This window comes from Castanea sativa, chromosome 4 (genome assembly GCF_040712315.1).
Source record: "Castanea sativa cultivar Marrone di Chiusa Pesio chromosome 4, ASM4071231v1".
NCBI classification, from domain to species: Eukaryota; Viridiplantae; Streptophyta; class Magnoliopsida; order Fagales; family Fagaceae; genus Castanea; species Castanea sativa.
The window spans coordinates 46,912,585-46,927,880 of record NC_134016.1 but is presented as its reverse complement, the minus strand read 5'-3'; the positions used below and the strand labels follow the sequence as shown (position 1 = coordinate 46,927,880).

At 34.9% G+C, this 15,296-nt stretch overlaps 1 protein-coding gene across 1 annotated transcript; it reads left to right on the top strand.

The window, feature by feature from the left end:
• Positions 1-3,743, top strand: LOC142632156 (malate synthase, glyoxysomal). Its single transcript, XM_075806569.1, has 4 exons — positions 1-499; positions 1,246-1,571; positions 2,433-2,763; positions 3,000-3,743. The coding sequence occupies exons 1-4, from the start codon at positions 107-109 to the stop codon at positions 3,654-3,656; spliced, it is 1,707 nt and encodes a 568-aa protein (XP_075662684.1). The 5' UTR covers positions 1-106; the 3' UTR covers positions 3,657-3,743.
• The last annotated feature ends 11,553 nt before the right edge of the window (positions 3,744-15,296 follow it).

Here is a 15,296-nt window from a genome sequence, read left to right as displayed (position 1 = left end):
CAGAAAATAAACTTTTCCTCTATATATATTTGCTAGCTTCTTTTTCATTTCACTCAAGAAATAATATACAAGTACGTAGCTACAAGTTTGTGAGAGAAAGAACAAGATGAGAGGACTTGGAACTTATGGTAATTTGTTACCTATGAAAAAAAAGGGTGGCAAAGGCTATGATGTGCCTGAAGGAGTGGATATTAGGGGACGATATGATGAAGAGTTTGCAAAGATTCTCACCAAGGATGCTTTGCAATTTGTTGTTGATTTGCAACGTGAGTTTAGAAACCATGTCAACTATGCCATGGAGTGTCGAAAGGAAGCTAAGAGGAGGTACAATCAAGGGGCTCTACCAGGGTTTGATCCAGCCACTAGGAATATAAGAGAAGGGGTGTGGACATGTGCACCGGTTCCACCAGCCGTTGCTGATCGGAGGGTGGAGATTACTGGACCCGTTGAGAGGAAGATGATCATCAACGCACTCAACTCTGGTGCTAAAGTTTTCATGGTTAGTAACTTAGTATATGTGTATCGAGGTTGAGTAAGTACGTAATTTTGTATAATTGGTTAGAATGATAAGTTGTAATTAGAGTAATATCATTTCAAAATGTGCATATAATTAACGTCATTTTTATTATACATAAGTCTAAACATGTCATGTTGTTTATAGAAAAACATCAGCATAAATAAATGTTTCTAGTATCATGCATTTAAACCCTGCAGTTTCAACTTCCTATGAATAAAATTGTAGGAATGACCAGGACCTGCTTTGTAATTTGGATTTTTATATGGCATCTACTTGTGCTAACAAGTCCTAACTGTACATATAAGCATACCCATCTTAGTAGTAGCATGACATCAGAACCGTGTCCATATTGAATTTTCTTATATATGTAAATTTTTACTACAAAATATAATAAGAAACAAAACAAAAGTCCTTAAAAAGGCACAAGCACATATGAAGCTTCATTTCATACATGTCTCAGGATTTACTTTTACGAAATATGAGATGAGCAAGGAATATATTCAAATAAATTTGGCCAATTACTTTTACACATCCAATGATGTTTGGATTACCAAATTCAAAAAACCATTACTTATATTCTCATGTATTCATGAAAAATGTTAATTTACCAAACGCAAAATTTGTAATATCTCCAACAACACAATTTCTTTTACTCTTTAGGTTCAAATCCATCATTAATTTAATGTATGGAACCTGAAAATTAAGCTGTTGTCTTGATTCATTCATAGGCTGACTTTGAAGATGCACTCTCACCAAGCTGGGAGAACCTGATAAGAGGCCAAGTTAACTTGAAGGACGCTGTTGATGGGACTATAAGCTTTCATGACAAGGCCAGGAACAGGGATTACAAGCTCAATGATCAGATAGCAAAGCTTTTTGTACGCCCAAGAGGCTGGCACTTACCTGAGGCACACATTCTCATTGATGGTGAACCTGCAACTGGTTGTCTTGTGGACTTTGGCCTCTACTTTTACCACAATTATGCGAAGTTCCGCCAGAACCAAGGTGCTGGGTTTGGGCCATTCTTCTATCTCCCTAAAATGGAGCATTCAAGGTAAGGAGTTTACATAAATAGTTGCTGGAAAAAAAAAAAAGGTAAATTATACTTTTTTTTTATTCATGAAATTTGGGTTGAACTTTTTGGTCTTTCAAATTTAAAAAGGAAACAATTTTGTTCCCTTGACTATGGTTCAGTTCAATTTTGATCCTTTAAATATATGGTTAGTTTGATTTGGTTCCTAAACAATGGATGTTTTGGCAACCTGTTAGTCACTTTATAAAAAAAAAAAAGAAAAGATGGACAGACCAAATTATAAATTTTTTGAAATGTCATGGATATATCAAAGTATTAACTTTTTAAATTTGATAAACCAAAATCGAACCTCCACCAAATTTCAGCCACGAAAACTATAATGTATCTGGGAAAAAAAAATTGCATTGGGTTGTATTGAGGCAGAAGCAAATAAAGTGCATTTCTTGTTTTTAAAAATTACTCACAAAAGCACAGGCAAACCATGCCATATATAAGTCTCTAAACCTACATGTATAACAGAAACATTAAACTAAATTCACTAAACTTTATTCAATTTTCAACATTAAACTAAAGCCATTCCTGTACTTGTTCAAGGCATGTATAAATCATAAACTAAATGTGACTGTTATCTAAGTTAGCAAAAATGCTTTCACTATTCTACCCAAAAAAAAAAAAAGCTTTCACCTTCCTCTTTTCCCTTCTAGACATACACACCAGAATTAGATAGCTATATGAGTGTTGTTGTAGTTGCCATCTAGAGCCATTGCTTTGGGAAACAGCTTATATAGGAATAACTAAAAGAAAAACTTATATAATAACTGTAGCAGCATTGCCACAATGTGATCTTGTGGAAGATTGAAATAAGCTCTCTCTTATTGGCAGGGAAGCAAAGATATGGAACAATGTGTTTGAGAGGGCAGAGAAGATGGCAGGGATAGAGAGAGGAAGCATCAGGGCCACTGTTCTGATTGAAACACTTCCGGCTGTCTTTCAAATGGATGAAATCCTTTATGAGCTAAGGGATCACTCTGTTGGTTTGAACTGTGGAAGATGGGATTACATCTTTAGCTATGTCAAAACTTTCCAGGCTCACCCAGATCGCCTACTACCAGACAGAGTTCAAGTTGGCATGACTCAACACTTTATGAGGAGCTATTCTGAGCTCCTCATCAGGACGTGCCATAGGCGTGGCGTGCATGCCATGGGTGGTATGGTATGTAATTCTTCTTGCTTCCAATGCATCACAAGATAGAAAAAAGATCATCTTCATTTGAAATGGATGCATTTCGTGGTTTAGATTAAATATTAAAATTTTTAAAAAGTATCCAGTCCCTTAATTTGAAATTTGAAATGACAATGCAATCTATACACTGGTATTAGTATCAGAGTCCATTTCAACTCCTTGGTTCATGTGGGCATAACAAAGCTTTCATCTTAATTATTGAGCAGGCAGCACAGATTCCCATTAGGGGTGATCCAGCAGCAAATGAGGCAGCATTGGACCTAGTGAGAAAGGACAAGCTAAGAGAAGTGAAGGCAGGGCATGATGGAACTTGGGCAGCTCACCCTGGACTAATCCCAGTTTGCATGGAAGTCTTCACTAACAACATGGGCAATGCCCCTAATCAGATCCAAACTGTGAAGCGTGAAGATGCGGCTGCCTTAACTGAAGAGGACCTCTTGCAAAGGCCTAGAGGAGTCCGGACAATGGAAGGTCTCCGGCTCAATACTCGGGTTGGAATCCAGTATTTGGCAGCTTGGCTTACTGGATCAGGATCAGTTCCTCTTTACAACCTTATGGAAGATGCAGCAACTGCTGAAATTAGTAGGGTTCAGAACTGGCAGTGGTTGAAATATGGAGTGGAATTGGATGGAGATGGGCTTGGAGTGAGAGTGACTAAGGACCTATTTGGGAGAGTGGTGGAAGAAGAGATGACTAGGATTGAAAGTGAGGTTGGCAAGGAAAAGTTCAAGAAGGGAATGTACAAGGAGGCTTGCAAGATATTCACTAGGCAGTGCACAACACCAACATTGGATGATTTTCTGACTCTAGATGCATATAATTATATTGTCATACAACACCCCCAGGGATCATCCAATCTCTAAAACACTGGTTTATCATCTCCTTTTGTTGTTGATCTGGTGTTTTTATTGTGTTACTACTACCATTACTAATAAATGAATAAATCCTTGTCACTTCCATAATTGTTTAACTCCCTCCCCCTTCTAAAATATCTTTTTACTTATCAAAAAAAATTGTTTAACATGATATTGTTGCTTCTAAACACTAAACAGACTACAAAATTTATTTTCAAAGAAGCAATAAGTACAACTTACAGACACTGTATTTAAAATGTGAAATGTTCAGATACTGTATATTAAACTTTACCAAAAATTACTCCATGCTTTCTAGAAGTCTTTTGTGCCTTTCTTCCCCTTGAAAATAAGAATCATACCATCGTGAAACATGACTAATCAAAAAGCTTCATGTAGAAATATGAATTATAAAGACACTAGAAAAACTGCATCCTCTGCTATCTTATCCTACGGAAATTACCAGTAGTAAGAGATGAAGTACCAATAAACTCTTCATTAATGTGATCACGTTTTACAATCTTATACCATATCCCAAGCCCCCTACCTATTCCTTTACCTATCCCGATCAGTTTGTAACCAAAGGTAGCTGGTGGAGTGCCGCAAACCGAACTAGCTCGTCTCTTGCCTCAACTGACAACTCGGAGCTGAGCTTTCCTTTTCCCGCGAAGCCCAAATCGGTTTGAAGATACAGGATGAATTGTGCCTCCTCCATGTCAGTAATGGGAAGCACTTTCATGTCTTTGAGCTTGTCAAAGACTCTCTTGGCATTGTGCTCAGACTTCTTCAGTCTCAACTGAGCAAAGTCGACCTCCACAGCGGCTTCTCCGAGCTCCTTCATCATATTCCTGATCATCTTCTTCAGAGACATCCTTTGCTATTACGTACGAGTAGGACTGAAAGTGTTTTAGACTGAGTGTTTTAGACAATATCAGGGTGTTTGCTTCAGTATATAATGCAGTGATCATAAAAGAAAAAAAAAGAAGGAACGGACCGTTTCAATGATTCTTCATTATGCATAGTACAAATCACTCCCACTCACACTCCCAGAACCCGACAGCTCTTTTTCTTCTTTCAGCACCTATTCCTTCTTTCTTTGATTTTCACAACCCTTTCTATTTCTTTCTTCCATCTCTCTCGGACTGAGACTCCCACGTTCTACGTTTCAGTATCACGAGAAAGTATTAGATACTCTCTTCGTGTTTTTTGAAAACTCTAACTCAGCACACATGTCGTGTTTCTAAGGCGAATGAAAAATTGACACATGCATCAAAAATTACAAGTCAGCAAATCAGGTTTCTTAAAATAAAAAAACACAAATAACCTCTAAATTTTCAAAGCCCGCCATTAAAACAAGTAAACAACAAGCATTTTCTCTGTTATCTCACCGCTCTCTCCTCCAAACCTCCATAGCCACTGCCCACTGCCTAGCATCGTCGCCGGAGCTACGCTGCCGGACATAACCAGTTCCGAAAATACCAAATTTTATCATCCCGCCACTCTTCCATTTCCCATTCTCCAAAATAATAAATCTCATCTCTCTCTGTTTCTCTCGCACCACCATACCATACCACACCGGCACCTCCATCTTCCCTCTCTCAACTCCAAACCTTGACAGCCGCTGCCTAGCATCGCCGATCACCACCAGTTCCGACGAGACCGACCTTTGTCTCGTCGGAAAGTGGTGACTGATGTGGTACGGTGGCGCGAGAGAAACAGAGAGAGAGAGAGAGAGAGAGAGAGTGAGAGAGAAAGATGAAATTTTTTATTTTGGAGAAGGGGAAAAGGAAAAATGGTGGCGGGATACTGAAAATTAGAGGATAATTGTGTCTTTTTGATATATGTAACCTAATTTGCTAACTTGTATTTTTTTTAATCCATTTGTCAAATTTTCATTGGTACTAGAAACATCACAATTGTGTTGAGTTAGAGTTTCAGAAACACTATAGTGTGAATACAGATGCCCACAATGGGGTACGTCAGTACACCAATGGAGATGGCTACGCACATTTGCATGAGAATATAAAGTGTTATAAAAAGGTCATCTTATCTCAAGATTTTAGGTCAATTGTTGGAATTAGTAATTGGGTCATGATAAACCATTTTAATAAAGCTTTATACAGCTTTTTTTTTTTTTTTTTATAAAAATTTGAAAATTTTGTTAAAAAAAATATATTTTTTTCACCTAAAAACTTTCTTAAAATAATTCACTAATAAATGTCCCTAATGCATTTTTTTTTAGTAATTATAATTTATGTTACTCGCTTGCATGCTTAAGATTTGGCAATTATGCCATGCAAGGACAAAGCTAGCGGAACAATTGCATCCTTCTTCGCACCAAAAGTCCCACTTTTATTTCTTCTATCTTTTTTTATGTCAAATTTATTATAAAAAATATAGAAAGAAGATCTTTTCTTAATTTATTTATCAATGTTTTTTAATGTAGAGAAATTAAAAAAAATATATATGAAAAAATGAATATATATATATACACACATATATATACATATTTAAAAGTATTTTTATCTTTTAAAGCTCCAAGGTAAACTTCATATTTGATTTTTTTTTTGATAGGAACTTCATATGTTTCACGTTAAACATAAAAGTTTTAGATGCACAAATTATTACTATATGATTTAAAAGTTTTATAGTTTAATCATTTATAAGTTAAAAAAAAACAACATATGTTGTACTTGATGTTTATCAAAAATATAAGTGGAATTATGGCAATGAAAAAGTACAATACCACTTATATATATAAAAACCCAAACAAACAAATAAATACAATATAATGGATGTATTCCAATGTTGTGTTTGAAGGTTCAAGGAGATGCCAGCGTTGTTGTGCTCGTTTCAAAGGGTTATCTTATTCTTACGTGCTAATATGCCATGAGCCATACAAAGCATAATTTCTGATATTAAGGTGGCTTTAAAGTCTTTTGCTTGCTAACATTTTGTCCATGCTCCTCGGACTTTAAATTTTTTTTAACGCTTTGGTCATATAATGTATGTCTTTGTGCATTCGATAATTAAGGAGGGTTCAAAAAAAAATATTCTACATGCATTGACAAATAGCGAAAGCCAATAAAAATAGAAGAATACTGAGGATATATTACAAATTTTACCGCATAATACAAAGTGAAAATAAATGTGATTAGTAAATTTCGAAAACATAATAGCTAAATATTGGAATGATTCTTTTGTGATTACTAACACATCAATTTGTACATCTTATATGATAAAATTATAATATTCTTAATATTGTTCGAAAAAATATGAACTTTTACATTGGAAGTAGCTTGACTATGTTTATAAAACTAGCCCTTAATAGATGCACAAGAGCATTTATTAACAAAACCCTCTTTTCAAATATGCACATTTAAATAAGCTTATTTTCATCCATTTTTATTCATTTATTTCTGGGGAAGTTGAAGATGTGTCAATATCCATACCCAATGGGCTTTTGGTGCAATGCTTTAATGGTAAAGACTGTGATATACATAGTTGGATCCAAATCTATGGTCTAAATTTTGAATTAAAATGGGCTCTGGGTGGACCTCCCGGTGACTTCTTTCCCTGACAAATTTAGATCACTATAAGTCTATAATATCAAAGGAATGAGAATTGAGAAGTGGATGTCCCCCACCCTGGAATGACCATATATTTTCTTTTCTTTTTTGAAAAAAAAAACCTTATACTGTCACTTTTGATAAGTAAAAGAGGCCAATGACCATATACTATCGTTAAACCTCCAAAGGCACAAATAAACCAAGTGGTGTGTCAACTACATACATATATTTTGGTGCTGAAAGCATCAGAATCAATACATAACTTGCCTATAAGATGGGATAATTATAGAAAATGGTGTGTCAACTACATACATACTATTATTACTCCTCTACTACCTATTTGCTTGGATTGTGATCAGTAACTGGACAGTGCTGATCAGGCTTGTCTTTGCGCCTAAAAAGGATGCCATAGAGTTATATTAAAAATCAGACTAGTTAAAACTGCCTGAATTTCTTACAACAGCCCCCTCTCCTATGCCTTAGGCATACTGATCATAATCTAGATGCACCAGCAGGGAGGACAAGAGCAACCAGCTCCCTCACGATTTTCCCAGAAGGAATTTTTGGAATAGAGTTTATATAAGACACTCGCCGTACATTCTTGTATGGTGCAACCTGCAAGAAGAAACGCATCAAGTCAGAAGACCAACAGATTACAGACATACAACTATCCAAGTTGTGTTGTTAATACACTACAACAAAGTTGATTTTTTTCGAGGGTCAAAACCCTTGAAAAAAAGTATTAAAAGCCCTCAAAAGATATTATTTTGAGGATTTAATTGACCCTTGATGACATTTGAAACAAATTCCCTCGAAACGGAAATTTCTACGGCCTTCATGACCCTTGAAATTGAAATTTCAACAGCCTATGTGAACCTCGAAAAAAATGTTTTATCTTTATCAAGGATTGGCAACCTTTGAAAATTTTAAAAGGGATTAAAAAAAAAAACCTTTTTTTGATGGTCTTCCAACCCTCAAAATAAGGTTTTTCTCTTTAAAAAAAATAAATAAATAAATAAAAACCCACAACCATGCACATAGACTTTAAAGAACCACATATTAAAAAATCTATATTATACCAAAACACAAATATCAAAACAAAATTCAATTAGCTTTCCAAGTTACTAAATTCTTCATTCTTGAAGTTTATGTAGACATTTTCATATTAACATAAAGGAACTTAGTATTTTAAGTAGATAAAGGAGAGAAAAAAAAAGGAAGAAGAAGAAGAGAAATGAATCAATACAAGAACCATGCATGATCAAAATCCTAATCTTAATATTATTCTATTTCAATGCAAAACAACCTAATGTACTAATGTTTAAAGGGTCTCACATAAATGATTCTGCCTTCTCTTGGTACTTCTCAAAGATTGATACATAGCCACCAACTTTCCCTTGCATTAAGAACTGCAAGGAAATAGACAAACCAATTAATCATGCACTTGTTAAATAATTGAGGTGTTTGATTGAAAAATTGTCATACAATGAAGTCCATATTGACAAGAACAAGAAGATGTAAGTTCAATAATCAAATCTCTACAACCAGGTAAATATCCTGACCCAAAATGTACTACCAACATTATCTATATGGTATTTATCAATAAAAATATTATTCGAAGTTGAAAAACTATAAAGTTTTCCTTTCTAACTATTCTTGGGTTTCATCCCTTCCTATGAATCTGTTTCCAGGTTTTCAATTATTAGCCACACAATTTCAATCCAAATCAAAGCAAATAATTGACTCACTCCCAATTCTTAAAGGCATCATGCAAGTAGGTCAAGTTCTCTCTTATAAAATGCATAATACAAACAGTGAAGTACATTTGAAATAAGATTAGACAAGTATGAACATTCGTATACCTATTTCCTCATAAACAAAATGCACAAGACATTAACAAGTATTTAGCAGAATGTAAAAATGGTAAGGAATTATCAAATGATGATTCTTTTAGAAAACTAAACTACAAATCCCTTGACTAGAACTTACATGAATGCAACCTTTGACAGCCGACACGATGGCAAAAAGCCTGTGGTAGTTCCCCGTGACCATAAATTGGATACATAAAATCCCCAAGTGCATTTGGAAACCTGAGAGGGACAAGAAACATAAAAGCACATACTTGTGATACCTTGCTTCTTAAAATAAAAACCAACCAAACATTCTTGATTCAAGGATGCAAACAAGAAACATAATGCTCTAGTAATACAGTCAAGACAGTAAAGCCCCAAAACCATCCATTATATAGAAAAAGATTACATTCACCTAATGAACCTATTCACACCATTTAACTTTAACAAAGTCTCAAGCAATCCATAATCCAAACAAGCAACACAGTTACCGGCAGTGGTATCATCAACATTACACTAGTAGTAGGCGGGTAGCAACAAGAAAACAGTACTACATAAAGTCGATACAAAACAAAGAAGAAATAAACTACCTACCAACCGATGAGTTGTAGAGAGCTAAACGATCTATACCATCTTTTGTCTTAAGTACATCTTCACAAACCTCGACGTTGTCCTGATTTAATCGGCCATTGCTATAGCATACAGAATAATCCTGGAGGAGGAAAAGATGTAGAAGTTCTCAGTACTGTACCAAAACCACACAAACTATTTCAGTCTTCAAACCCATCTTAGCTTCTATTTCTATTTTAGTTGTGCTTCTATCCATTTTTTATTCATTCTCTCAATTTCTTGCTGTGCCTTTTCATGAACTGGACCAACCTCCCCCCAACAAAAAAAAATCCATACCAGCTTATTTATGGTTTCCATTCTTATCATCTCTCAAAAAAAATTGTCTCTAAGCAGGGGGGGGGGGAATGAAAAGAGATTGTCCAGTGCGGTATACAGAACTGACAATCAAACAATTTATCTCATCAACCATTATTCTGGTAAAACAGTAGAGAATATAAATAATTAGATAACCAAAATAAACAATCTTCTTTAAAGGGGAAAAGAATATTAAGAATATGTTTATAACAAATAAACTGACTAGTAGGGTGATCAATATTCTGGATCAAAAGAAATTGTAAGCCTCTTCCCCGAGAACAACCTACATTGTGCTAATATATGACAAGGGACTAGATCAACTATCTCAATGGACAGCAACAATTCAGTTCTAAATAGAGGAAAACGAAAATAGCAAAAAGAAACAAAGATATATGAAAATCATAGAGAAAGAATGCATTTCTCACCGCAAGAGCTGCCTCCAGTGCTCCATCAGCAGTTGAAAAAGTCACATACTTTAGTCCATTTTCTTTCATAAATTTAGGACCTAGCTGTGCAGAAGGATAGGACCAAAACTGAAACTGTTACAAAAAAAAAAAAAAAAAAAAAAAAAAAAAAACTGAAATTTTCATAATATAATAAAATGAAACACAGATCATACGTAGGTGAATCCAGTAGCGACTCGCAGAGGCTTTTCAGCAGTCCATTGAGGCATTTGTGCTAGCTCTTTTAGAGAATTTATGTTCTCAAAAATCCCATATTTGGAAATCTGAAAGGGCAAAGGATATACCAAGATTGTTATGATCGGTGATATACTAAGATTATTAATAGTAAAATTTATGAGATAAGCAGTAAGTTTCAGTTGGCTATCTGCAAGAACAACTTACAGCCAGTGATAAATGGCAGTTCCCATAAGCATCATGAACAAGAATAAGATCTTCATTCCCTTGACAGCAGGAACAAAAATGATGAACTTTTAATGGTAATGCACTTCCTCATACCAATCCTTGATAAAAAAAACCAAGAACTCTTTTTCTTTTTCTTTTTATAAGTAACAGAATTTCATTAAAAAAAAGGGGCAAAAATAAAAGCACTATCCTAGTACATAGGGTGTACACAAGAAACAAGGAAATTTTGCTTGTCCATGATCTACTGCTAATTGCAACCTTTGATAAAAGTATCAGACCTTTTACTAACAATCCACCTCTATGAGTATGGCAGAGCATCTACCAACCAATGACAGGATGTCCATTGCATTTATATGTCTGTAACTCCCAATATAGAGGGTCTTGGAAGCACTCTGACTCTGCCTATTTTCCAAGGTGTAAACAACGTGCACAAGTTTCTATTAAGGAAATGACAAAGGGAAGAATGCTTAACATAATTAGAGTGTTCATTGGATGCATATGTGTGTGTTTAAGAGATTAAATTCTTCCCTGAAACAAATCTTACAATTTTGCTCTGGGTTCTAATCCATGCTTGAGTATCTAACCCCCCTTTTTTTATGAATAAGCAAATTTTATTTCAAGGAAATACATCAGATCAATACAAAGACACTACAGAAGCACAGCTGGAACAGCCAGAAACACAGAAAAAACACAATAACACATAGCAGAGAGCAAAAGAAAGTGACAAAGCATGCTTGAGTATCTCACCTGGGCATTTTGAATTACTCCAGTTAGTAACATTGAGTAGTCGACTTAATAGGCATTCTAAATAACTGTAGTAACATTGAGTATCCAATCTTAATGATTTATAGATCATTGATTCTGAATATGTCATAAACTAGGTTAGGATCAAACATCCAATACAAACCTAAAGTTCAATGTTTTTAATATATATACACACACATACTTGTGCACACTCTACAAGCATTTTTCTCGTCAAAGTAAAGGATACTTTTTCAAACATATGGCCTTCAAACTAACAGCATAGAGAGAGAGAGAGAGAGAGAGAGAGAGAGAGAGAGAGAGAGAGAGTTCTAAATGAATATACCAGTAGGAAAATTACTCTTAAGGCAGAAAGGGGAAGGCATTTCAGTTTTTACTTTTCAACTTATAAAGCAAAATATTGTCACTATGCCTATATATATATATATATATAACTCACAGCTGTTGTAAGGAGGTCAACATTCCAAGCTGCATAGGTAATTTTCCATTGAAATTGTTTGAGCTAAAACTTCTGCAACATTATAGAAAATTTTACAATTAATATAAGTTATAATAAATGGATTCGGAAAAGGGTTAACAAAAAGAAATCATAAATATAGGGAAAAGATTAAACCCACTATCTTTCAACTAAAGTATTTTATGATAAACATTTGAGTAGGGCAATCATATCATAAGAAGTCAACCAATGTAATATGAATAAATACAATATAAACCAAAAGAAACAAGTTCTTGCAGTTTCCTTGGACACTATATCTATTGAATGAATCTCAACCACAAGAGAGCCCGATTAATCACATATCTAAAACCAAAATCAATCCTAGCTTGGCCAAGCCAATTTTATTATTTCCTTTCGGATAAGCCTGCTAAATTAATTGAATATAGAATTACAAAAAAACTTATTTATTATAAAAAAATTGCAAAAAGACTTAGAATTTTTACTAATCATAACATTAGTACTCCATCTATAGCTGGTTGAAATGTTGAATTGTTAAAATACTCAACGAATAAAGCAAAGTTTAAAAACACACCAAAATTGAACCCTAAATCAGTAAATCACACACCAAAATTGAACCCTAATTTCCATAGTCAATCAATAAAAACAAAGACTGAGTCACAGAGCAATGCACAACATTCAATCACTACAATTGCGAGTTATGTATGATTGAAATGTTGAATTGAATTGTAACAATAACATCAGTACTCCATCTATAGCTGGTTGAAATGTTGAATTGTAAAAATACTCAGCTACTAAAGCAAAGTTTAAAATCACACACCAAAATTGAACCCTAAATCAGTAAATCACACACCAAAATTGAACCCTAATTTCCATAGTCAATAGTCACAGAGCAATGCACAACATTCAATCACTACGATTGCGTTATGTATGATCAAGATACGAACTTAATTTTTACAAAAAAAATACCATCGGAAGATCGCCGGAGGTGGTAACGGAGAGAGTATGACAGTTCTCGTCGGCGCTGCTGTCCTCGTCGGAAAATTCCTTCCTCCGATCAGAGATTCCTCACATTCTGGTGATTCATCTTCGCACATAGAGAAAATGCGATCTACTACGAGAGCGAGCGCGAGAGAGAGAAAGAGCAATCAAAGGAAAAAGAGGAAAAATAAATGAAAGAGAATAAGACAGGGAGGACATAAATACTCTGAAATTTTCATACAAAATTTTTCAGTCTTGCTTAGAAATAAATCAGTCTTTATGTTTTGCTGTCTTTTTTTGAGGGGTATTGGGAAATCTACAAATTTTAGAGCGAAAACTCACAGTGGTGTGCCCGCCATTTTTTTCAGCACTTATTTCAAGAGTTATATGTTGACTTATTTTGAAGGTTATCAGTAAGCCTAGTAATAGACACCCGCCATTTTTTTCAGCACTTATTTCAAGGGTTATATGTTGGCTTATTTTGAAGTTTCTCAGTAAGCATAGTAATAGTCACCTGCGTGTTATATTTAGTATTTATTTGGACAAATTTTAATAAACCCTCGAAAAAAAAGGGTTGAAACAGGTCCACTTTTTTGTAGTGATAGTGGCAAAAGCGGTTTTTTCTTCTTTTCTTTTTCTTGATAAGGAATGAATTATATTAAACACGGAGACATGTGATGTACACAGGACATGTGAAGAACACTCTCCTAAAGAATTTCAATTGAAAATATAGTACTTGTTCCATTCAAGAAGTAGATCCATCATATATAACTCTTCAACATCACCTAATGAATCCAAACATAGAAAACAAACTACAATTCATAGGCTACTGCACAATGGGTTAGTAGATGATTCATATTTTCACCACTAGCTAGCTCTGCACATGCGATACTAGTCTACCGAAATTATTCCTCTCTTGATGAGTTGTCTCAAGTTAGGTTTTTCCTCCATGTTGTCTACACAAGATACGCAGCCTTTTTTTGGTACTTTTTTTTTTTGTTGATAAGTAGCTTTTTTTTTGGGTACCTTATTACACCAAATATTCTTTAAGGGAAACCTCACATCACTGGATCCTCTTATAATATCAAAATAGAGCAAACATCAAATTATAAAAGTGGGATATAACACCCTACCTGAAGGACTAAACGATTAGTACGTAAGAAGTACAAGAAAATAAACAAGGGAGGATCCTCCCTTTAAAGATTTTACATGAGATTTTGATTATGAAATTGGGAGCTAATCAAATGAAGACTTCTTTTGTTAAGAGATCCATATGTTTGTTATTCGCTTATTTATTCTTTCAAGATTTGGTTAGAAAAAAATCAATCTAGACATCAAAACCTCATGTTCCTCTCATTTGGTACACTAAACAGTTGAGAATATCAAACCTATACATATCTCAACCACTATATGTAACCATTGAATGGTCTAACTAGAGTAAAAAAAGCGATTATACAGCCCAAAATTTAGGCTTGCGCATCAACACTGATTATGCATTATGGTATCCACTTTAGTTGTATGTATCCCAGAAGAATAAGAGGATCCCAACCCTTTTTCTCTTCTGAGAGAGAAGACAGAGAACTCGAATGTCCTGCTTTACTATATTACCTATATGAAGATTCTTCCATCTAATGAAATTCACTACTTAACCAGAAATCAAATAATGAACCCAAATATCCACACAAATCATCAATTATGCTATTCAAAGATGCCCAATTGAATGACAAAATGCATTGCGAAACGTAACAACGCCAAATACCATTTTTCCCGCTACAAGAGGCTAGATACGAGTAAATACTATTAACACGAGTAAATACTATTCTGGTCGGATCAAAACTCCATTTTTCTCCTCATATGGGGGGAAAAAATAAAATTTTGAGGGGCTATCGTGGGGGGTGAGATTTATAAAATAAACAAATGGGTCGTGGGCTTGATTAATTAGTACAAGTTTGTTTTTGTCATTGGGCCCTTAAGCCCATGAGTCAGCCTACACTACAGACATCCGAGGAACTGTCCGAGGATGAATGTCTCCTCGGATCGGCACGGCAAACGCTCTGGGATTTGCCGAGAAGATTAAAGGCAGAGTTCTGGAAGAACCATTGGTTAAGAGGGGGATTCAAGTACCCTCTAGAGGCAGCGGCATAGTGGAAATATCTGGCAAAAAGGCTGCAACCTCCACATTAAAGACCCTGCACCTACCTCCTTGGCCGTATTAATGAGGAAATGACCCCTGCACAGTATAATTG